At 36.8% G+C, this 25,816-nt stretch overlaps 1 protein-coding gene across 1 annotated transcript in view; it reads left to right on the forward strand.

Moving 5' to 3' along the window:
• The window catches only part of CAMK2D (calcium/calmodulin dependent protein kinase II delta), a 275,734-nt gene that overhangs the window by 126,132 nt on the left and 123,786 nt on the right, over positions 1 to 25,816 (forward strand). Inside the window, exon 4 of the mRNA XM_024745663.1 lies at positions 3,547 to 3,601. Coding sequence (XP_024601431.1) covers positions 3,547 to 3,601 — 55 coding nt within the window. The remainder of the gene's footprint in view (positions 1 to 3,546; positions 3,602 to 25,816) is intronic.

Genomic DNA, 25,816 nt, shown 5'->3' on the forward strand with positions numbered 1-25,816 from the left:
TATATATATATATTTTTTTTTTTTTTTTTTTAAAGTTACCAAATGAACTCAACTCTGGCATCCCTCTTTTGCGAAGGCTTGACACATTGCATGGCCTGACTTGGCTAATGCCTGCTCTAGCTGTGAAATATAATTAACTGCTGATGAAAATATAAAAAGTATCTGACTTAAAAGCTGCCATATTCGCATCCCAGTATGTGAATCAAACCCAACTACCTCAATCCTTGCAACATAGCCAACTAAAAATGCAAAATCTACCTCATTTCTAACCAGGAGTATTGCTTAGAGCTGAGAACCAGTGATTAGAGGATGCAATACAATCTGTTCTGTATGAATTACTCTGTTAGTATTATGATAACACTGGCAGCATTGCCCTACTATGTTTAGTTTTAGGGATTTATACTAACTCTGTCATTCAAGAGAGAGAGGAAAAAGATTAGGCCTTGGGTCAGCTAAACTTTGGAAATATTTTAGCCTCAGAAGCACCTTTTTCCCCATTATAAATCTCATACTTAATGTCTTAGAATTTAAATGTTTATCCTAGATAACTGTTACACTGTTTAGGTTTATGAAAATGTGTACGTATTTATCCCAAGTAAAGATGATGCTAGTTTTTTTCCACTGTATCATAACACAATTTATTCAGAATTAATCTTACCTGGTCAAATGGCTGGTTAGAAATAGTGGAGATTATTTTAGAATGGTGTGATGCAAAAGGATTGAACTTGGTCAGGTGGTTTTTATCTTTAACCATTATCATGTACTTGCTGACAAAATGCTGTTGTGAAACTGGTTTTGACCCCAAACAATGTATGTGTTTGATTATCAGGCTTGAGCAACTCTTGACTTGTTCAAAAAATAACTTACTTCCAAATGATGATTAATTCCAAGTATTAATAAGGTAGTGATAGTCAGACTAAGAAAACTTTATTCCAGACATAACCAGAAATTAGTACTGCTTCTCCACTTGTACCTGAAATATCCACCTCTGTTTAGCTCTATAACTCTGATCTGAAGACCTGAGATCTCATCTCCAATTGAAGATTTTACCTTGAGACAATGTGAGAAAAAAGTGGTCACTTCCTCCAGCTCACGTTGTGATTTTTGCTTTTCATTTTAACTGTGATAGCATGGAAATCCACCTTATTTTCACAGAGTAACTGTCTGAGTTCTTCAAGTAGCCATACCATTATCTGAACTCATTTAAACACAGGTTGTGTTACAGCTGCTCAATGAGATATTTGTGAGTCTGTGTCATATAAGAAAGCCAGTGAGTTATCACCCATGATCTGGCTTTCCTTACTGTGCTGAATGACTGAGCAGAAGACTCATCATTGAGCTAAACTTTTGATTTTCTTTGGTGGCATTAAGTTTAAGCAAAGGTAGCAGGCAAGTTAAACACATGACTGCAGTGTAAGTACACAGCAGTCTCCCTCTCATCTTTAGTGTCACTCTGAATTTATGGATGAAGCATGTGATCTCTGATACTGGCAAATTGAAGAATACCCTTCACACAATTAAAGTTACAGGAGAATTGTTTACATAGCAATCATTTTGTTTCACATATATAAGTATACTGAGCTTTGATGAAAATGTTTGTCTAAAAAGTGGGAAGAATGCCTAGCACCTGGTATAGTAAATGCTCAAAACCAATTTTATGAAAGACTGTCTACTATTTGCCAAGTCTCTATGAGGGATGCAAAGACTTAGGAAATATGGTTCTTGTTTGATAGTGTTGATGAGAAAGAAACTCTGTGTCCTGAAGAAAGGACAGGTATTAGAGTTTGTTAATAAGAGTAAAATAGGCTGCATCCATAATTCAAAGGTGACACTATGAGAAACAAATAAGATAAGGAAAGGGATGCTGCAGCGTTTACATTCCGCGTGCTCTAGAGACAAATAGAGGAGCTCAGACTGAGCTGCAGTGGCCACACTCCCAGATGCCTGCATTATGGGCCCCCTTCTCATGTTCGTGGTAATAGAAAACTTACATTTTACAAATGATAATCCATAATTATAGGTGAAGCAAAAGCCTCTCTTTCTCTACTTAGGAGAAATTTCTGGAGAGGAATTCAGAAAAGATTTTAATAGTGAGCCAAGGATGACATCTGAAGGGGATGGAATTGGATTGTAAAGACTGGACACTCTGTTATGTCTGTGACCTTGGGAATGTCATGGGTACTACAAAACTCCCTTTGTGGATTATAGTAGCTTGTGTGACCATCTAAGTGTTCTTTTGAATCCACATTTTCCATATTGATGGTCATCACTGCATGGGGAAGGTACTAAGGACTGGTCATAGTAGAAATCATGATCCTTTTTTGGTGACTTTTCAAAAGCATTTGTGTCCTCTGAGTTTGTTGCTTTTCTTGGCCTCCGTTGCTCCCAGTGAAGGCCAAGGCCTCGTAAGTGATTGGATACTTAGGAAGTTTACCATCTAAGGGAGTCAGGGGGCTTAGGCAAAAATAAATAGCAGGAAAAAAAAGTAAGTGAGTTTTACATGTGTGGTTATTTTGCAGTAAACAGTGAGTACTTTAAATTCAGAAGAGAGAAACTTTGGTTTTGGCTAGTTATCACTGAACGTTTAGCTCACTGGTAAATCTAAAGTAGTGTTAATATGCTTAATACTAAATCTATTAAAGTAGATTATTTTATTAAAAGTTCTAGCTGTGGGCTTCCCAGGTGGCGCAGTGGTTGAGAGTCCGCCTGCCGATGCAGGGGACGCGGGTTCGTGCCCAGGTCCGGGAAGATCCCACATGCCGCAGAGCGGCTGGGCCCGTGAGCCATGGCCGCTGAACCTGCGCGTCCGGAGTCTGTGCTCCGCCACGGGAGAGGCCACAGCAGTGAGGGGCCCGCATACTGCAAAAAAAAAAAAAAAAAGTTCTAGCTGTACATTTTTGGCTGATGATTTGGTAAATAGATTTTGGTGACTTTCTCTTAGAGATAGCATAATAAAAACTGTTTTGGCTGGCTGGAGAGTGCTATATAGAAGTTTCCCAGATAAAAGGGAGAGGAAGAGGCATGGAGTCCATTTACTAGACTCTTAAGACCTGGACTAGGATATTAGCAAAGGGGATGACAAGGAATAGACTCTCAGTGGAAGAATTGCTGGAGCCTGGTAACTTTGGACATATGGAGATAAAGCAATTATTGACTTTTATTTAGTTTTCACGTGGCAATACACGAATTATTTTACTTGTATTGTTTTATTTAATATTCTCAACCATTTTATAAAATATAAGAACTGTTATCATTACAAGTTAATTAATTTGCTTAAGATCACACAGTTAATAATTATCAGAACCAGAACTTAAACCTTGGGTCTGTCTGAACCGAAGCCTTGCTATAAAGGATGCTGACTCCTCAGAAACTAAAATAGTGTTGCTAACATTTTTTTTTTTTTTTTTTTTTTTTTTTTTTTTTTTAGTGTTGCTAACATTTTAATTTAGGAGACAGATGCCTATTAAGTGTCTTGGATCAATGTTGATTCTTGGCATACATATAACACAGACTTTCTTCTCTTTTTCCTTTTTTCTTTTGTTTTAGTGCGACTTCACGACAGCATATCGGAAGAGGGCTTCCATTACTTGGTGTTTGATTTGTAAGTACAACATACTTTGTGTTTGTTTATTTTTGCTGTCTATTTGAAGATCTTGAATTAAGGATGATTTTTCTCCAAGTTACAGTCCAAATGAATGACCCTATAATATTTTTAAATGTTCTTCAAATTACATTCAACTCTAATTCTTTTGAAATGAGGTGAATGCTCAGCATTGTTTATTTAAAATTTAAGTTAATCTTCATAAGGGAAACAGTTATGAGTCTGTTTCCTTTGGAATTGTTCATTGTGATATCATAAGTAGTTCTCAGTTTTACCTTGGGGTACAAAGATGGCTGATTATACATAAGCATAATTTTCCATTGAATTTTTTTGAAGTGTTTGTAACTTATTATCTTATATAAAAAGAAGGCTCAAGGACCCTTGAGGTTGGTTAATTCAGGGGTTCAACAACATCACCAAACTCCCATCTTTTACCCCAGCTCACTGGCTTTGTTCTCAGACTGGCATGGTTCAAATTGTTACATGGAGACATGGTAATTTATAGTGGAAGACATTGTCTCTCTCTTTTTTTTTTTAAGAGTGAGAAATTCACCTAGTAAGCCTCCCATTTTTCATCTCATTGGCCAGGGCTAGGTCACATGCCTACCCCTCACCAATCACTGGCAGGGAGAATGGAGTCATCAAGATTGACTTAGACTAATCAGGATTTATAAACCAAGCTTCTATCAATAAGAATGAAGGGAAACCAATGCTCTTGGGGAGCAGTCCACAGCATCCCCTCTGGCTGGATGGGGTATAGGGAGACAGGCCATACACATTGCTGCTAGGGGTTAAATAAGAATACACTTTCTGAAAATCAAATTGATACTCCATATCAAAAATGTCCATTTCATTTAACTTAGTAATTTTCCTTCTCAGAACAAAGTACAGAGAAAGTATTACCCTAAATTCAGTTAAAGTTTATACTGAAAGCTGTTTATTGCATTGTCCTTTATAGTGGGAAAAAAAAGAAAACCAACTTATAAATCCAATAATGGAATCAGTTGCATAATTACAGTACATTCATATGATGGACTTCTCTGTAGTATTTAATGTGATATTTGGGGAATAGATAAGAAAAAAATTATTATTTCATGTAAAATGTGTCTAATGACAGGTTAGTGCTAAGTTTGGTTAATTCAGTCCTCCAATGATGTCATTAAGAAACCAAGTTCATTCCATCTTTCTCTGTGTTCTCTGTAGTATGTGGGTTTGTCCTCACCCTCAGGTTCCCCTTAATGTTCTCAAGTTTGCTGCCTCATTTTCAGGTATCACAGTGACTTCCAAAGGCAGAAGAAAAGGAAAGATTAATCCCATTGCATATATTTTTATTTATAGGGAAAACCTTTCCCAGCAGTCCCTCAGAAGATAGCTGATAATGAATTATTGTTTAGAATTGCTTCTCATGCACATGTCTGAACCAAGTAGTAGTAAAGGGGATAGAATTACAGCAGTTGGCTTTGACCAATCATATATTCAATCTGTAGCAGGAAGGGAAGTCTTGCCTGTTGGATAGGCAACCAAACATGTCTGCCATATTGGTGTTCCACATACTTGCTAGAGAATAGACACTAAATCTCTGGATACGCACAGTCCTGCTGCACAAGGTTCTTTCCACAGTCACATTCCATTCATGGCTTGTTCACGTGGCTGTAGGTTGGCAACACTCCAAGTTGCACTAGTTCTTGTTTTCAAGTCTTCCTCAAAGCTCATATTTTCACTTTTACCGTTGTTCTTTCTTGATGTTCCAGCATTCCTTCTTTTATTATTTCCTTTCTTTAAGAATTTCCTGTAGCCATTCGTTTAGAGTATAGATGTGCTAGCAACAGATTCTGTTTTCCTTTTCTGAGACTGTCTTTATTTCCTCTTCATTTGAGAAGGACATTTTTGCTGTATATAAAACTCTAGGTTAATGGTAATTTTCTTTCAATGTTGGGCCAATTCCTTCTGGATTCTTTTGTTTTTCATAAGAAATCTTCTACCATTCTAGTTGCTTATCCCCTAAAGATAAGGTATTATTTCTCTCTGGCTGCTTTAAAAAATGTACCTTTGTCTATAGTTTTTAGAAGTTTGACTATGGTGTGTCTTGCCTTGAATTTCTTAGAGTTTATCTTATTTGATATTCACTTAATCTCTTGAGTATATAGATTTATGCCAAACTTAGGAGATTTTTAGATGTTGTTTCTTTGATTGCTTTTTCAGCCTCACTTTCTCTTCTCCTTCTGGAACCCTGATGACATGAATGCTAGATCTTTTGTTATAGTCGCATAAGTCCCTGAGACTCTGTTCAATTTTTTTTTTTTTTTTTCCCGGTACGCGGGCCTCTCACTATTGTGGCCTCTCCCGTTGCGGAGCACAGGCTCCAGATGCGCAGGCCCAGCGGCCATGGCTCATGGGCCCAGCCGCTCCGCGGCATGTGGGATCTTCCTGGACCGGGGCATGAACCCATGTCCCCTGCATTGTCAGGCGGACTCTCAACCACTGCGCCACCAGGGAAGCCCCTCTGTTCAATTTTTAAAAAATTTATTTCTCTTGTTCAGATTGGGTAATTTATATTCTCTTTTCAAGTTCACTTATCCTTTCCTCAGTTGTTTTCCATTCTGCTGTTGAGCTCATCAATTGAGTTTTTAAAATTTTATTAGCTACTGTGTTTTTATCAGTTCTACCATTGACTTTTGGTTGTTTGGTGTATCCTCTATTCCTTTGTTGAGACTTCCTACTTTTTTTTCATTTAAGTGTGTTCATAATTGTTCACTGAAGCATTTTCATTATGGCTGATTAAAAAACCTGTCAGGTAATTCCAACAGCACTGTCATCTTGGTATTGGTATCTGTTCATTGTTTTTTCTCATTCATATTGAGATTATCCTGATTCTTGGTATGGTGAGTGATTTTGTATTATATCCTGGACATTTTGGGTATTATGAGACTCTGAATTTAATTTAAATCATCTTTTTAACAGTCCTCCTCTGATACCACAATGACAGAGGTGAGGAGGTACCATCTTATTACTGACAGGTGGGGGTAGAAGCCCAGGTTTCCTACTCAACCCCAATTGACGCCCCTGGGAAGTACCTCTTTACTGCTGTGCAGGGCTGAGAGCACAGGGTTTTGGTTTTTTGTGTTTTTTTTCTTTGTTTAGTGAGAGAAATGCCTCCACCCCATTTTTTAAGACATGTTGTGATTTCTTGATAGGTCTAATTTGTCAGATCTCCTTTACAGTATAATCAAGGGTATGGCATTATACATTGGGATATGTCCTTCATGCTGTGATGAGTACTAGAATTAAAAAAAACACTTTTGCTAATGCTCATTACCTAAACCACCATTCAGAACTGGGTTTATTTTTAAATTTAATTTATTTATTTTTAATATGTATTCATTTTATTTATTTTTATTGAAGCATAGTTGATTTGCAATATTATATTAGTTTTAGGTATACAGATTGTGATTCAGTATTTTTATAGATTATACTCCATTAAAAGTTATTACAAGATAATGGGTGTAATGCCCTGTGCTATACAATATATCCTGTTGCTTATCTATTTTACACGTAGTAGTTTGTATCTCTTAATTCCAAACCCCTAATTTGCCCCTCCCCCTTCCCTCTCCACTTAGACTAATTGGGTTTAATCACAGCTCAGTCAGAGAGAAAAAATTTTTTCTCTACCTTCTTATGTTCAATGCATGAAGGCATGTGAGTTAAACTAAGAAAAGATAGTGATTAACAGGAGAAAAGGCACAACATTTTTATTAATATTTATGTGCACATGAGCTCACAGCAAAGAAGTGAAATTGAAAGAAGCAGTTAGACTCAGGGTGTCAACTCCTTGTCTTAGATGGTAAGAATTGCTTAGATGGAAGCAGACACCTTCCTCAAAGGGAAATTTATGTCCTGCTTTTAGGCAGATTAAGGGCACGGAGTGGAGAATTCTTCCTGTATTTGCTGATTCTCACTTGCCTTTAGCTCAATATAATCCTTATGCCAAAGTGGCATATTTTGGCAGGGCATATCCTGATCCCCTTCAGCTCCAAAAAGCAATTCAGTGTTAGACCAAATATAAAAGAAAGAGGCATCCTTCTTCCCATGCCATGCCGCTTTTCCACAGTCATCAAGTTATTTATATCCATGTTTTAAATATTATAGATTTCCTTACTAAATGCAGGGAATGATAAGAATCACATTGTTTATAATAAAGTTTTTTTTTTTTTTTTTTTTTTTTGCGGTACGCGGGCATCTCACCGCTGTGGCCTCTCCCGTTGCGGAGCACAGGCTCCGGACGCGCAGGCTCAGCGGCCATGGCTCACGGGCCCAACCGCTCCACGGCATGTGGGATCTTCCCGGACCCGGGCACGAACCTGCGTCCCCTGCATCGGCAGGCGGACTCCCAACCACTGCGCCACCAGGGAAGCCCTAAAGTTTATTTTTAAAGTGCACCATTTTAAAAAGAATTCAGCACTTAGTAATTGGTGCAGAACATATAAAGAAAGCATTTCATTTGAAAACAAAATAAGATTTTTAATTACAGTGGATCATATCTGAAGCAATGATATTTGTTTGTGCTATTAATGTCTCTGAAACCAAAATGTAGAGTTTACGTTTGAACCATAGTAACATGAGAAATCTGCTGTTATTTTGAAATCTGTTGCAATTATTCTTCAATGTTTAAAGTTTAAAAGGAGAGTTATCAGTAATTCTCATCAAAATGCTTTTCCAGTAAATGAGATTAATAAACTAGTTAAACACAATCCAGTAAAGCACCCAGCTTTAGACACAGTTGGAAACAATGGCTAAAAGTGTAGGTTTTCAATGACTAAAAAGAGATTATAACAAATATAAATAAATAATTCCTCTAAATTATTTAATTGTGGTGGTGGTATTCTAGGAAGAAGAAAAGTAAGTAGCTTTAGAAAAATCCACATTTTAAACATAGTTAATTTAAGAAAAGTATGACCTTAAAGATATCAATGAAATACTCATGGAAAAATTGGAAGTCACTTTGCCAATCAGTTCCAAGATAAAATAACTACTTGAATTCCTGAAGAAGGAATGTTCTCTGTGTTTGTCCTTTTGATGCTGGTTTTGGCAATGTGGTACTTGTGCATACTTCCTATGGAATGTGAGCTATTCAGAATCTAATGGGAAGTTCTATTTTTATAGGTGTGTTGAGTCGTCTTCTAATGGAATTTCCTTTTCTAAAAAGCAAAACAGAAGGGGCCATGAGTTCTATGAAAAAAAAAAAGGTTTCCTTTTGTTACTTTTAATTTATATTTTTTTATTCAGGTATCTATCCACTGTTTCCAACTACAAAGCGTTAATAGTCAGTTTTGCAAATAGACTCAGGAATCAGTGGGAAAGGCCTGCATGAAAGCAAAGATATCTTCACGCAAATATTGAACTGCCTGATTTTTTAGAATCATTTTTGTCAAGGTCTGTGCCTAGAAGGGTTTTTAAACACATCTCAGCAACTCCGAGAGGCAAGAGATGTGGATTTATCTGAAATCTAACAGAAGATAAGACAGTGAAGTAATGGAGCTAGAATTACAGTCCTCAAGGGAGAAGCCTAAAGGCAGAGCCATTGGCCTTAGGAAATAAAGCAGATCTAGTCCATTTCTAGAACTGATGGGAAAAAAGGGCTTGACAAGGGCAGTCACTTGAATATGGCATGTATATTTCAGGATCTATATGTCAGAGAAGATCTGTATTATGTGCTTGTTGGGTGAATGTACACAATGACGTATAGGTATATCACACTTTAAGTAAATGTGTAAGAGAATAACACTTGGGTTGAACTTTGGTAATCTCAATAGGGAACTAAAATAGACTAGATTAAGGCTCAATGGAAAGCATGCTGACCCAGAATGAAAAGATTTAAGTTTCAATCTCAAAGCTACCCAGGGCTAAACATTTAACAATATCTTTTCTTTAAGCCTTATTTTTCTCAAAGAGAATGAGGCCATGGGTCCAGATGAGAAATTTGTTAGACATCTCTCGAGTTCTTTTCTATTCTATGAAGCCAGGATGTTATTCACATCAATTTGAGATTTCTGATAGAATTAATGGGACTCCTGGTACCATTTTTAAATACTAGAAAATTTCTCACGACTCTAAAGTACTGGAGAAAATGCTATCATTATGTCTTTAAAAAGAACATATTTTTTTTCTCTAGCAAAGTCATACCTTGGTATGTGAAGTATTTCTTTTTTTCTTCTGTTTTAAAGTGTTTGTGTTTTTGTCTCCAAATAAATTCCATTCATCAAATATGTGATAGGCGCCTACTAAAAGCAAGACACTTTGCCTAATGCTTTAAGGGGGAAAAAAAGCAATGTTTCTGAGCATTTTAAAATAAATGTCCCATTTGGGTAAATTCAGAAAGCAGTACTCTGAGAGAATCTGCTGTGCTTCCTCCTTCTGCCCCATTTTATCATATTTCTACCAGCCAGAAGGCCTGGTCAAGTTGCATGTTTTGTGGTTATTGTTAGGAAAACATGTTTAGTTTTCGTTTATACAAATTTGAAATTATAATACTAAAAATACTTTTTCAAAATACACTCCTTGGACTGGGGAGCTGATAGTTTTATTGGTAATATTAGGGCTAAAGAATAAGTCAGACACCATCCTTTTTCAAAGATTTTATAGTTTAGATAGGGGCTTAGATGCCTTCAAAATGTCTGTGGTGTAGACCTAGTGTGGTAAAAGCTGTAAGAGTTACACAGGGGATTGGGAAAGTGAGGCAACCTTCATTCAGTCAGGGATATCAGGAAACAGTGGGAAGAACTGAAGCTGAGGCAGGCATAATTATGTCCTTGGGGATATTTCTTCGTTCAGCGAATAAACACTTGGTATGTACTCACTCTGTACCAGGCGCTGCAGATAAGCAGATTGAAGGGAAGGTGAATGACCATTTTTTTCCCTTCAAAAAAACATAATGAAATGTTATGTTATGGCGTTTTTTCACCTACTAGAATATTTGGTTATATAACCAACAGGTCAGCAGCATTTACATAACACAAATATAACAAGTTTCACAGTGTCTGTGAAAACATCTGATATGTGCGCCTAGTAACTTGGTCATCTTTATGGTAATTTAGTAAAATTCTTCTATTATGCTGATGATACTCTCCTGTATTTCACAAGGTATGTATATTCCAGTGATGATTAATTCTTTTGGGAGGTGGAGGCCTAGTATGATTTTTTTTCTGAATACCTTTTGCTTATTATTTACAGCAAATTTTATCTGTCTTAAAACCTACCAAGTGTAGTATTTCCTTTAATTTATATCACCAAACATTGTAGTTAACAAACAGTAGTAGCAAAAATAATTTTACACTCAGATCAGAATGTGAAAGCACAGTATTGAAGGCTATTTACTGTTGCAAAATAGTACTTGAGCACAAGTCTCTAGGTTATACTCCTGTCAAGAGAAAGAAAAATAAATCAAGTGCTGTGATATTTTGCTATGTACACGGATTGGAGCAAAGAGAGATTAGATTGGAGGTGGTGAACCCAGTTAGAAGGTGGCTGCACTAACATCCAGGTAGATGATAGTCCCTGAAGTACATAAGGTGTTGGTAGGAATAAAGTAAAAAGGTACAGTCGGCCCTCCATATCCTCAGGTTCCACACCCACGAATTCAACCAACCATAGGTCAAAAATATTTGAGAAAAGAAAAATTCCAAAGTTCCAAAAAGCAAAACTTGAATTTACTGAAGCTGGCAACTGTTGACCTAGCATTTGCATTGTATTGGGTGTTATAGGTAATCAAGAGATGGTTTAAAGTATAAGGGAGGATATGCGTTATAGTATAAGATCATACTGTACCATTTCATATAAGGAACTTGAGCATCCTTGGATTTTAATAGCTGCTGGGGATCCCCACGGATGCTATGGGATGACTGTATAATCTGTCTGAAAATAATTTTTAGAACAAAGTTGTCTGTGGAATTTTGCTGTTAGTTGGCAATTTACATGCAAGAAACAGTTAATCTATTTTAAATGGAGGATATTTTAAATAACAAAGAAACCCTGGATGCTGTAAAGATACTGCATTTCTCATTTGTTTTTAAAGTCAATTGCGTTTGAATCAAAACATCTTGGCTGTTGTTAAAATGAAATTTAATGTCCATTACAGTGGGAAGCTATAAATCTAGAACTGTAGAAGTTCACAGTTGGGAAAATACAGGTTTCACAAGGTTATACTAAATAATTTCAGTGTCCTATTTGTTAGAGAATTAATTAAAAAGTGGTAATGAATCTGTTACAAGCATATACTGCTTTACTGAATTTTGCTTTATTGTGTTTAGAGAGTGCATTTTTTACAAATTGAAGGTTTATGGTAACCCTCCATCCAGCAAGTTTATCAGTCCCATTTTTTCCTAACAACATTTGCTCACTCTATATGTCTGTGTCACATTTTGGTGATTCTCAAAATATTTCAAAACCCTCGACCAGCAAAAAAGATTATGTCTTGCTGAAAGCTCAGTTGATGGTTAGCATTTTATTAGCAATGAAGTATTTTTTTAATTAAGGTATGTACTTTTTTTTTAAAGACATAATGCTATTGGACACTTAATAGACTACAGGATAGTGTAAACATAACTTCTACAGGCACTGGGAAACAGAAAATTCTTGTGACTTACTTTGTTGTGATATTCATTTTATATTGGTGGTCTGGAACTGAGCCTGCTGTATCTTGGAGGTATGCCTGTGTATTTTTTAAGAAAAAGCATTTTAAATGACTATGACATCCTGTACTTTTAATAGAAAGGGATAGAGATACTCATATCCTTTTGATTCTTTTCTGAGTAGAAGGCAAAATTAACATTCAACTTTTCTCATGTATTATGGTGCTGCTCCAAGGTGGCAAAGTCAACCCTTTCACCCACACATTATAGTTTTTTTTTGCGGTATGCGGGCCTCTCACTGTTGTGGCCTCGCCCGTTGCGGAGCACAGGCTCAGCGGCCATGGCTCACGGGCCCAGCTGCTCTGCAGCATGTAGGATCTTCCCGGACCGGGGCACGGACCCATGTCCCCTGCATGGGCAGGTGGACTCTCAACCACTGCAGCACCAGGGAAGCCCCATCATAGGTCTTTTATGTTAACAAACACTTTCAGTTTGTGTGGGATTAGATACAACCTCATCTCATGAGTCGTCTTTAGCTGACAACCTACAGGAAGAAGGAGGCTCTTCAAGATGAATACCATCTGATGGCTTCTTTAGAATTATTGTCAGGTATAATTGTCTTAAATTCCAGAGGCCCAATTTCTGTTTCATTTGTTCACTTTAGTAATTTTCATCCTTTAATATAAATCTGGATTTCTTGATATTATATCAATTCCCATATTTGTCTTTATGAAGTAAGGAGAAAATGTTATGTAATTTAGGACTTTGGAAACTTTTAAACAATTTTTTTAAACTTTTACACTTCTAATAAACTTTATTTTTTTAGAGCATTTTTGGGTTCAAAGCAAAATTGAGCAGAAATTTCTGAGAATTCCCAAATACCCCCATCCCCACACATGCACAGCCTCAGCGCTGTTGACTTCCTACACCACAGTGATCTGTTTGTTTCAGTTGATGAATCTACATTGACCCATCATTGTTACCCGAAGTCCATAGTTTACATTAGGGTTTACTCTTGGTATTGTACATTGACTGGGTTTTTACAAATGTATAATGACATGTATCCACCATTGTAGTTTAATACAGAATAATTTCATTGTTTTAAAAGTCCTCTGTGCTCCAATTATTTATCTCACCCTTCTCTCTAACTAGAAACAACTAATCGTTTCACTGTCTCCATACTTTTGCCTTTTCCAGAATGTCAAAGTTGGAATCATACAGTATGTAACCTTTTCAGATTGGCTTCTTCCACTTAGCTGTATATGTTTATGTTTCCTCCATGTTTTTCACGGCTTGATAGTTCATATCTTTTTAGCACTGACTAATAGTCCATTCCCTGGATGAGCCACGGTTTGTTTATGCACTCACCTACTGAAGGATGTCTTGGTTTCTTCTGAGTTTTGGCTATGAATAAAGTTGCTATAAACATCTATGTGCAGGCTTTTGTGTGGACTTAAGTTTTCAACTCCTTTGGGTAAATACCAAGGAGCACAATTGCTGGATTATATGGTAAGAGTATATTTAGTTTTAGAAGAAACTACCAAACTGTCTTTTAAAGTGGCTGTATCATTTTGCATTCCCATCAGCAATGAATAAGAGTTTCTGTTGCTCCACATCCTACCAGTATTTAGTGCTGTCAGTGTTTTGGACTTTGGCCACACTAATAGATTTATAGCAGTTATCTCATTTTATTTTTTTTTTTATACATCAGGTTCTTATTAGTTATCCATTTTATACATATTAGTGTATATATGTCAATCCCAATCTCCCAATTCATACCACCATCACCACCACCACCACCCCCTGCTTTCCCCCCTTGGTGTTCATAAGTTTGTTCTCTACATCTGTGTCTCTATTTCTGCCTTGCAGACTGGTTCATCTGTACCATTTTTCTAGATTCTAGATTAGATTTTTCTAGATTAGATTCTAGATTAGATCTTTTATCTGTACCATTTTTCTAGATTCTAGATTAACACACATATATGTGTTAATATATGATATGTATTTTTCTCTTTCGGACTTACTTTACTCTGTATGACAGTCTCTAGGTCCATCCACATCTCTACAAATGACCCAATTTCGTTCCTTTTTATGGCTGAGTAATATTCCATTGTGTATATGTACCACATCTTCTTTATCCATTCGTCTGTTGTTGGGCATTTAGGTTGCTTCCATGACCTGGCTATTGTAAATAGTGCTGCAGTGAACACTGGGGTGCATTTGTCTTTTTGAATTATGGTTTTCTCTGAGTATATGCCCAGTAGTGGGATTGCTGGGTCATATGGTAATTCTATTTTTAGCTTTTTAAGGAACCTCCATACTGCTCTCCATAGCGGCTGTACCAATTTACATTCCCATGGTTTTCTCATTTTAATTCACAATTGCCTAGTGACATAGGTGTGGAGCATCTTTTCATATACTTATGTGCTATCTGCATATCTTCTTTGGTGAGGTATCCTTCAGATCTTTTGCCTATTTTTGAATCAGATTGTCCATTTTCTTATTGTTCAGTTTTAAGAATTCTTTGTGTAGTTTGGATAACAGTTCTTTATCAGATGTCTTTGTAAATATTTTTTCCCAGTCTATAACCTGTCTTCTCATTTCTTGACAGTGTCTTGCAGAGCATAATTTTAAAATTTTAATCAAGTTCACATTATCAATTCTTTCTTTTATAGATCGTGCCTTTGATGTTGTATTTAAAAGTCATCCCCATGTCCAAGGTCATCTAGATATTCTCCTATGTTATCATCCAGGATTTTTATTGTTTTAATTATATAGTTATAGTTTTACATTTAGGTCTGTGGTTCACTTTGAGTTAGTTTTTGTGAAGGGTGTAATGTCTGGATTTAGGGGGGTTTTTTGTTTTGTTTTTAATATGTACCTGTTCCAGCATCATTTATTGAAGAGTCTATCTTTTCTCCATTGTATTTCCATTGCTCCTTTGTCAAAGATGAGAGACTATATTTATATATTTATGTGGGTTCATTTCTGGGCTTTCTATTCCATACAATTAATCAGTTTGTTTATTCTTTCATTAATGCCACACTTTTTTGATTACTGTAGCTTTATAGTAAGTCTTGAAGTCAGATGGTATCAGTCCTTCATCTTTGTTCTTCTCTTTAAATATTTTGTTGGTATTCTTGGTCTTTTGGCTCTCCACATAAACTTTAGAATCAGGTTGTTGATATCCACAAAAAGACTTGCTGAGATTTTGATTGGGATTATGCTGATCAAGTTGATAAGAACTGTCATCTTGACCTCCTACTCGTTGACAAGGAATATCTCTCCATTTATTTAGTTATTTTTTGGAAATATTTCTTCAGCGTTTTGTAGTTTTCCTCATATAGATCTTTTACATATTTTGTTAGACTTACACCTAAGTATTTCATTTTTAGGGAGGGTAATGTAAATGGTAATGTGTTTTTAATATAAATTTCACTTGGTCATTTCTGGCACATAGGAAACCTATAGACTTTTGTATATTAACCTTGTATCTTGCAGTTTGTGATAACTGCTTATTTCCAGGAGTTTTGTTGTCAATTCTTTAGGATTTTTATGCATAGACAATCATGTCATCTGTGAATAATGACCATTTTATTTCTTCCTTCTCAATTTGTATACCTTTTGTTTCCTTTTTTTGATCCGACTGCATTAACCAGGACTTCCAGTATGATGTTGGAAATGCGTGATGAAAGGGGACATCTTTGTCTTGTTCCTGATCTTAGTAGGAAAGCTTCATGTTTCTCACTATTAAATATGATGTTAGCTTGTGGTATTTTGTAGATGTTCTTTATGAAGTTGGGGAACTGTTCCTAGTTTACTGAGAGTTATTCTCATGAATGGATGTTGAATTTTGTCAAATGATTTTTCTACATCAACTGATATGATCATGTGATTTTTCTATTTTTGCCTATTTTGATGTTACTGATAGATAACATTGATTTTCAAAGGTTAAACCAGGCTTGCACACCTGAAATAAAATTCTTTTGCTCATGGTGAATAATTCTTTTTATACATTGTCATATTCATTTCGCTAATATTTTGTTGAGGATTTTTGTATCTATGTTCGTGAGGGATATTGGTGTATAATTTTTCCTTCTTGTAGTGCCTTTATCTGGTTTTGGTTTTAGAGTAATGGTGGCCTTACGGAATGTGTTGCAGTGTGTTCCCTCTGCTTCTGTTTTCTGCTTCATATTGTGAAGAATTGGTATTGTTTATTCCTTTAGTGTTTGGTATAATTTACCAGGTAATCCATTTGGGCCTGGTGCTTTCTGTTTTGGAAGGTTATTAATTATTGATTCAATTTCTTTAATAGGTAGGGCTGTTCAGGTTGTCTATTTCTTCTTGTGCAGTTTTGGCAGATTGTGTCTTTCAAGGAATTAGTCCATTTCATCTGGGTTATCAAATATGTGGGCATAGAGTTATTCATAATAATCCTTTATTATCCTTTTAATGTCCATGGTATCTACAGTAATGTCTCCTCCTTCATTTCTAATATTAATAATTTATGTCTTCTCTCTTTTTTTCTTAATTAGTCTGGCTAGAGACTTATCCATTTCATTGATCTTTTCAAAGAGCTAGCTTTTTTTTGCTATTGTTGATTTCCTCTATTGATTTCCTGTTTTCATTTTTATTGATTTCTGCTCTAATTTTTATTATTTCTTTTGTTCTGCTTACTTTGGATTTAATTTGCTCTTTTTTCTTTTTACTAGTGGAAGCTTAGCATATTAATTTGATATCTTCCTTTCTAATATGTGCATTCAGTGCTATAAATTTCCCTATATGTAGCTCATCCCACAAATTTTGATGTTATTTTTTTCAGTTAATTCAAAATATTTTTAAATTTCTCTTGCGATTTCTTCATTGACTTATGTGTGGTTTAATCTCCTAGTATTTTGGATCCTTCAGTCTTCTTTCTGTCGTTGATTTCTTGTTTAATTCCATGTGCTCTGAGAGTAGACCTTGTTTGATTTCTAATCTTCTAAACTTGTTAAGGTGTGTTTTATGACCCAGAATGTCATCCATCTTGGTGAATGTTCTATATGATCTGGAGAAGAATGTGTATTCTGCTGTTGTTTGTACAGAAGTATGAGTATAGAAGTCGTCTATAGATCTCAATTATAGATCTATAGATCTAGTCTATAGATCTCAATTATATCCAGTTGATTTATGGTGCTCTTGAGTTCAACTGTGTTCTTAGTGATTTTCTGCCTGCTGGATCAGTCCTTTTCTGATAGACAGGTGCTAAAGTCTCCAGTAGTAGATTCACCTGTTTTTTCTTGCAGCTCTACCAGTGTTTGCCTTGTGTATTTTGATGCTGTATTGTTAGGCACATGCACATTAAGAATTGTTACATATCCTTGGAGTATTGACCCCTTTGTCATTAAGTGATGCCCCTCTTTTTCTCTGATAATTTTCCTTGCCCCGAAGTCTGCTCTATTATTAATATAGCTACTCTCACTTTCTTTTTAGTAGTGTTAGCATGACATATAATTCTCCATTCTTTTAGTCTTAATCTATGTATGTCTTCATAATCACAATGAATTTCTTTCTGACAGCATATAGTTGGGTCTTGTTTTTTGATCCACTCTGACAATCTCTTTTCGTGTATTTAGTTCATTGATGTTTAAAGTGATTATTGATATCGTTGGATTAATATCTACCATATTTGTTACTGTTTTCTATTTGCTTCTCTTGTTCTTTGTTATTATCATCCACCTTTTTTTTTTTTTTTTTAAGTTTCTATTGGCATTTCCTTAAGCTCAGAGATTCTTTCCTCGGCTGGGTCCAGTGTACTACGGAGCTCATCAGTGGCATTCTTCATTACTGTTACAGTGTTTTCTTTTTTATCCTGGCAGTTCTTTTTGATTCTTTCTCAGAATTTTCATCTTTCTGCTTACATTACCCATCAGTTCTTGCATGTTGTCTACATTTTCCATTAATCTCCTTAACATATTAATCATGGTTTTTTAAATTCCTGGTCTAATAATTCTGACATTCCTGTCATATCCGATTCTGGCTCTGATGCATGTTAAGTTTCTTCAAAGTGTGCTTTTTGCCTTTTGGTATGTCTTGTAATTTTTTGTTGAAAGATGGACATGATGTACTGGGTAAAAGGAACCATGGTTAGTAGGCCTTTAGTAATGTGTTGGTAAGGTGTTGGAGGAGGGGAAGCGTTCTGCAGTCCTATGATTAGGTTTCAGTCTTTTGGTGAGCCTCATCCCTTGGACTGCCAACTTCACCAGTGCTTCTCAGTTTTGCTTTGTCGCCCCCACCCCACCCCCGCCCCTTAGGTGGGACAGGATAGCTAGAGAAAGCTGGAATTGGGTGTTTCCCTTCTTCCACTTACATTCCCCCCTGAGTTAGGTAGGCTCTGTTAATACCTCAGTAGTTTAGGCTCTGGTAAGATGATCTCATTAAGGTGGCCCTTGTTAAAAAGAACAGAATGCTCTGCCATATTTCAAAAGGGTTCCTTTTCCCCTCTCACTGCTGGAAGCACAAGATTTTCCTCTGATATTCACTGTGAGGACCTGATAGAACTCCTAGAGGTAAAACTTTCAATCGTCTGGGCCCTCACATGACTGGGTACCCCTGGAGCTTTATCTTCTAAGCTTGTCCACACTGAGCCTCCAGCAGTTTTTCAATTATAGGTCAGATTTTCCTACCATGACATTGGTTCCTGCAGAGGTTTCTGTTTCAGTAAGTTGTGATTTTCTGTATCTGCCTGTCAGTCTCTTCAGTTTCAGGGGCAGCAGTCTGCCTTGTGACCTTATTTGACAGATCTATGGAAAATTGTTAATTTTTTAGTTTGTTTAGCTTTTTATTTGTTTTTAGGACAGAGTGACAACTTCTGAGATCCTTACCTGCCAGACCAGAAACCAGAAGATCATACAATGTTTTTTTTTTAAATCTTGAATATTATAAAATTAATTTAAAACTCCTAAATTGGAATTGAAAAGACAAGCAAGGCATAGTCATTTACAGCTGGAGGTCAGAAATCAAGGCTAGAAATTAAAGTTTTTAAGACATGTTTTAAGATAATTAGAAGTCTGAGCTATGTGTTTCTCATATACTATAGACCACCAAGACTGATAGAATAAACAACTGAAAACTATTCCTTAATCACACTTCATTGGAAATTGTTGTCCATAATCATTAAAGAGATTTACTGACTCTTTTGTTCAACCAGATTTTGAAAGCACAGTTTTCTCAAAAAGTTAATTAAGTATAAAATCTTCGATGCTGATTAAAGTGCTGCCTTCTTAAGTAAATGTCTTTCACCTCCTGGGTCAGATGCTTCTCCCTGGACAAAGCTGGAATTGCTATCTTGGGTATTAATTGTCATTTTAGAGACAGTTAGTGTCTGTGGACTGTCAGTGACATTCTGCTATGTAAGAGGATCTGGAAAAGTTACAGTTTGAAAGATGTTGGACTAAGTTTAGCAGTCAGCTTCTTCAGGATGTGATGATATTTTCTGCTGTGTTCTCATCCATTCCATCTCCAAGCCTGGGCTTTGTCGGCAGGAAGCCCAAGTCCTACTTGATCCCTGCTTACTTTTCACTTCTACTTGAGACACCCAAACATGGCAGGTGCTGCTGTTGGCTTGCTGTTAGTTTTCTCCCAAGTTTTGGTACTTTAGACATTCTCTGTAAATAGATTTGCTATTATCATACATTCGTCCAATGACTAGAATACCGATTGGGTGCTAATTATATGGCAGCTAAATACTAGAGATAGGGCTTCCCTGGTGGCACAGTGGTTAAGAATCCACCTGCCAATTCAGGGGACATGGGTTCGAGCCCTGGTCCGGGAAGATCCCACATGCCGCGGAGCAACTGAGCCCATGTGCCACAGCTACTGAGCCTGCGCTCTAGAGCCCGTGAGCCACAACTACTGAAGCCCATGCACTTAGAGCCCATGCTCTGCAACAAGAGAAGCCACCACAATGAGAAGCCCGTGCACCACAAACTAGAGAAAGCCCGCATGCGGCAACGAAGACCCAACGCAGCCAAAAATAAATAAATAAATAAAATAAATTTTAAAAAAATACTAGAGATAAAGCCATGAATAAGACATAGTCCCTGCCCTCTAGGAGCTTAGAGCCTAATCAGGAAGAGAGACAGTAAACTGTGGAGAGCCCTGAGATGGAGTAAGCTCACGGAAAGGAGTGGCACCTAATGACCGCCAGGGTGCGAGCATGGAGGAAGAGACTCTATGATGAGATGTGCAGGATAAGGAGAATTTAGTCAGTCACAGATTCTGTCTTCTTCCTGCAATGCCAAGAGGAACAGCAAGCGCAATGGCCCAGAGGAGAGAGACTGTAGACAATTCTAGACGTTTGTACCTCAGCCTGGATGAGCCATTGAGTTTGAGGGGAGAAAGGGAGCACCATGAAGCTGTGAGACTGAAGAAGCAGGCAGAGGCCAGTTCTCAAAGCCCATTCCCTAGTTTTCATTCCTTGAACTAAAACCTGATTTTTTAAAAGGGGGAATTAAGGGGAATGATGTAATGAGATATTTTAGAAAAGTCATTCCAGCTACAAGTCGGGAAACATATTGGCATCCTAGCATGAGATACAGGTTTCTGGATCTAAGCAGTGCAGTGGGAATGCAGGAAGTGGAAAGCTTTGAGAGTAATTTAAGAGGTAGAAGAAATAGATATGGTGATTAATTGGACCTGAAACTTTTTTGTTGAAACCTACTGTTGGTTTGGAACATTCCATTTCTAAAATAACTACAATAATCTGATTAGAGAAAAGAATATTTTATCTTGTTAATGTGTTGACTAGCTAATTGATAGCCGTGTAATTGAGAACAGTTAAAACAATGACATTTTGTTAAAAGACACTTATCAGGCTCAGAAATAGTTACCAGTTCAGTGTTTTGGAATTTTGAATATGTGAATAAAATAAGTAAAACATCTAAAAGTATGTGACTTTTGACAAACAAGCAGATTTTGGGAAAAAAAAAAAAAAAGAACTTCTTTTTACCAGCTAAAGTGAGGATATAAACAGCACTAAAACATAGTAGGCGCTCAGTAAACATTTATTGGATAAATGTCTTGAATTATTTGACATTTTAAATAGGTCAAAGAAAGTAGAAGCAATTATTGAGGTTACCTCAATTTCAATTGCATGTGTTCATTCTTGGGGTATACATGTTATACATACTATGCACTCACATTGTGTGGTGTATGCCAGTTCTGTGAGGGGATGAGGGCCAACATCTACCTGCACAGAGTTACTGTTTCCCAGTAGTCTGGATAAAACTTACGAAAATTACCGGTTTGCTAATTGATTTGAATTAGAAAAGTAGAACTGAAATATTTGAAATATTAAAAATGGCCACTCATGATTTAGTAATAATTGTGTGGATAATATTTGACCAATTATATAGTTCTGCATGATCAGTATTTAGCCATTAAGTCTGGTTTATTATGCCTATGTATCTGTCAGTCAGTGTTTCAGCCCATCTGCCTCCCTATTTAATCACCAGTCTCTCTGGCCACCCAGCACGCCATTTGGTTGTGTGTGTCTGTTCTGTATGTGTTTCGTAAGCGTTGGTGTGGCTGTAACTTTGTTAAGATGTTGACAGACGAGAATAATTGTCTTAAGGAAGATGTCTCTTTTGTTTGAAAAAATATGTGGGAGAGAAATAGGAGTCTGATTTTTCACAAATGCTTTTGAATTTTTTGAATTCCAAATCAATAACCTGACAGGACTGTTATTGAACCCTCAGGAAAAAGCTTTCAACATAGAATTTTGAGGAAGATTACAATTCATTATCTTGTTCATTTTTCTTCTTTACTATTTTAGTGTAGTGATGGAAGTGTGTTTGAAAAGTTTTATATATAGATTTATTATCTTGAATTATGATTTTTTCATTAACTTTCACTGTTTCTCGTATATCTTGCTAAAAAGGAGAGGAGGGAATCAGATCTTAACAAATATATTTCTTTAAAGAACATACTGTTTTTGTCCATACCTGATACTTTTACGTTTATTGTCTTGATGCTGCCCTTGGCAAGAAATTAAACCAATTCACTATCAACTTAACCCATCTGTCTTCTCTGTCAGACAGGTCTCTGTTTATGTATCTTTCTTTCCCAGTGTCTTGCTCAGTTTCTGAAACTAGAAGGTGTTCAGTAAATATTTGTTGAGCTAAACAAAACCCTCACGATCCTGAATTCATTTATTCATTCACTTATTCATTCAACAAATACCTGTAGTGTTTATCATATAGTTGATACCGTGCTGGTCTCTAGGGCCCACCACGAGTTAGATTTTGTCCCTCTCTTCAAGGCACTTGAAGTTTGTTTAGATATTAAGTAACATGCATATATTCAAAATACCATAGATGTAATTTAGATCTATCATATAGGTAATTTTCTTCTATCCTTCTGTCTTCTTTGCTAGTTCTTCCTCATCTCCTAGATGAGTGATCCAGGAGCTTGTTGCTTGGGCACCTTACATTTTCTGCTTATACTCACTTTCTCGCTATCTCATCTAGTATCACGGCTTTAAATTTCATATAAAAACTAATGGCGGGGCTTCCCTGGTGGCGCAGTGGTTGAGAGTCCGCCTGCTAATGCAGGGGACACGGGTTCGTGCCCTGGTCCAGGAGGATCCCACATGCCGTGGAGCAGCTGGGCCCGTGAGCCATGGCCGCTGAGCCTGCGCGTCCGGAGCCTGTGCTCCACAACGGGAGAGGCCACAACAGTGAGAGGCCCGTGTACCGAAAAAAACAAAAAACAAAACTAATGGCACCCAAATTTATAACTGCAGCTCAGACCTCTACCTGAATTCCAGACATTTCCTGTTGCCTACTCACCATCTCCACTTGGATTTCTGACTATCATTTCAAATTTAAAATGTCTAAAACTGACCTTCTCATCTCCCTACTGCCAAACTTGCCCCTACCAGTTACTGGCAACTCCATCTTTGCAGTCACTCAGGACAAAAACATTGTAGTAATTATTAACTCATTTCTTTTTCTTAAATACTATATCTGATTCATCAGTAACTCCTGTTAGTTTTAAAATATATTCGGAATCCGATAACTCATCACCATGTCCGTGGCACTACCTTGGCCCAAACCACTCATCTCTTGCCTGGGTCACTGTAAAAGCATCCTGACTAGTCTCCCTTTTTCTTTATCTATGCGCAGCCCAACAGCCAGAGACTGCTCTGCTCAGAGCACTCCATTGTCTCATGGCTTACCCTGTCCTCCTGCCTTCTCAGCTCCAGCCACACTCACTGCCTTCTTCATAGCCTGGAACAAGCTAGACATTTACCCTTCCTGTTTCCTTGGCCCTGCGTGTTCTTCTACCATCAACCTGCTTAGTCTACCTCTCCCTCCCTTCAGGGCTCACAGGCCACCTTCTCAAGAAGGCCTTCCCTGTATCCCTAAGGGTTGCCCTTATTTCTTTACCAACTCTTACTCCTTCTTGGCCTTTATTTCCCCCCTTCCTTGACATTTATCACCACCTAACCTGTCATAGACTAAACTTAAACTATATCTGGTCAGTTATCTGCTACTGCCCGCTAGAATGCTCCATGAATACAGGGGCTTTTTCTCTTTTGTTCACTGTTTTATCCCCAGTGCCTAGAAGAGCGCTTGCACAAAGCAGGCATTCAATAAATATTTTTGCATAAGAGTATCTGAGGAAGCTTCTGGAAAGAATACAAACTTGTTTTGTAAAGAGTTTAGAGAGCTTGAAGTGAATATTTTAGGTCTCCTTTGATTTACTTGCTACTTCGGGTGCATATGGTGCCACAGTGCTAGCTATTTGAAGGTCCTGTTGCCTAAATACTAGTTAATTAGCATGCTCAGACTCATAGAAATGGATTTTTAACCAAAACTAAAACTGGAGATTTTGTTTTAGCAAAATATCTACTTTGGAGCAAAATGTGACATCATGAACACATGTTTTAAGAAGTGTGAAGTAGCTAAGCCTGTATGGTCAAAATGGATGTAATGTTCTCAAGCATGATGATGATGACGTACTTAAGTTCAAATACTGATTTTTCTTGATTGTTATGTTGCTTAATTAATTGATATTTACCATCTACCTTGACTTTTTCTTGGGAACATTTTGGTTACTTATTTTTAGCCAGCAAGCAAAGTAAGATATTCAGTTACCCTGGGAGCCTGATGCTAATGGCTGTAATTATTTAGACAATTGAAGTCATTCCTGTCATTCTCTTTCTCAAACCCACAAAGTGCCAAGACTGAAACATGCAATGTATACATGGCCTAATATATTTCTTGAGTGGTCACATTCTTCACTGGAGTCTGAGGAAAGAAAGCCTCTTTTGTTTGCTTTTTTAATCTCTTATTTTGGAATTTGAAAACTATTCAACCCTTTCCAGAAGCGTAGACCCAACTGGGGCATTTTCATGGACAGTAAGAAATCCTTTCTGCCTGCTTTTACTTGAACAAAGAGGCCACTGATCTGGATGAACGGCATCATCAGCATTTGGTTTCTTGTCCTAGAGTTAGTGATGATATGGACCTTTACTAAGGGCATGCCTAGCTGACAGTCATAAAACCCAAAACACTCGGGGACTATGAATAGAAGTGAAATGATGAATAGATAAGGCATAGTGCCTTAGGACTTGCAATAGTTATACTCTTGAAATTTATGCCTGGAGTTTGGAAAAACTTAAAGTGTTAGTTACTAATAGTCTAGAGAAGGAAGAACACTTTTCTTATGTGCTCAAACTTAAAGCTTTGTTTCTGTAACAGCTTCAGTGTTAACTATTTCTCTTTTTGGCCACCTCAAAGTGGAAATTCTCTTTGGTTGTCCATGTAATCTCTTTACCTAAAGAAAGCAAAAAGGGATTAAAAACAAATAACCACACTTTCCCTTTTGAGTGTTGCAATGTGAAGAGAGTTTTAGGGACTATGGTTTTGACTTGGTCTCTGCTGATTTGAAGCATTCATTATTTATTAGAAACAAAGTTACTGAGTATGTGAATAAAACCCAAGAATAAAATGATATATACTCAAGTGAAATTTGCTTAGATCAGTGTTGTTGAACCGCCCTTATCAATGCATTATATTATTGGAAAATCATTTGAATTTTGCAAAGAATGTCTGACTTAAATCAGAGCTAACATGTTAAGTACTATGAAGCCCCTTCCCAAAGCATATTATTACACATTGTCTCATTTATTCTGCACAGTAACTATGAATTATATAGTATTACTTACTTCCTCTTTACAGGTAAGGAAATTGGGGCAGGAAAGGTTAATTGTTTTGTCCAAGGTCACAGAGTAAATGGCTGTGCTAGGACTTAAAACTCAGATTTTCTTGACCCTGAAGACAATACCATGAACCACTGTGAAATACTGCTCTCTATTTACAAAACTTAAATGGTGGAGTATCATGTGCTTGCATTTGTTTTGAATGATTTGTTTTTAGCTTCTCCCCCTTCAGTCCAAATGTTAATGTGGGGCTTTCTGAAGTCTGTTATTTTTCATTTAAACTGTGCACCCCTCCCCCACTCCATGGACTTATGCTTTTAACTGCATTCCCCGAACATGGAGCTAAGACAGTATCAGTTTCATCCTTTCTTTTTTTCTTTTTTG

The sequence above is a fragment of the Neophocaena asiaeorientalis genome, unplaced genomic scaffold (assembly GCF_003031525.2).
Source record: "Neophocaena asiaeorientalis asiaeorientalis breed wild unplaced genomic scaffold, Neophocaena_asiaeorientalis_V1.1 scaffold975, whole genome shotgun sequence".
Lineage (NCBI taxonomy): Eukaryota > Metazoa > Chordata > Mammalia > Artiodactyla > Phocoenidae > Neophocaena > Neophocaena asiaeorientalis.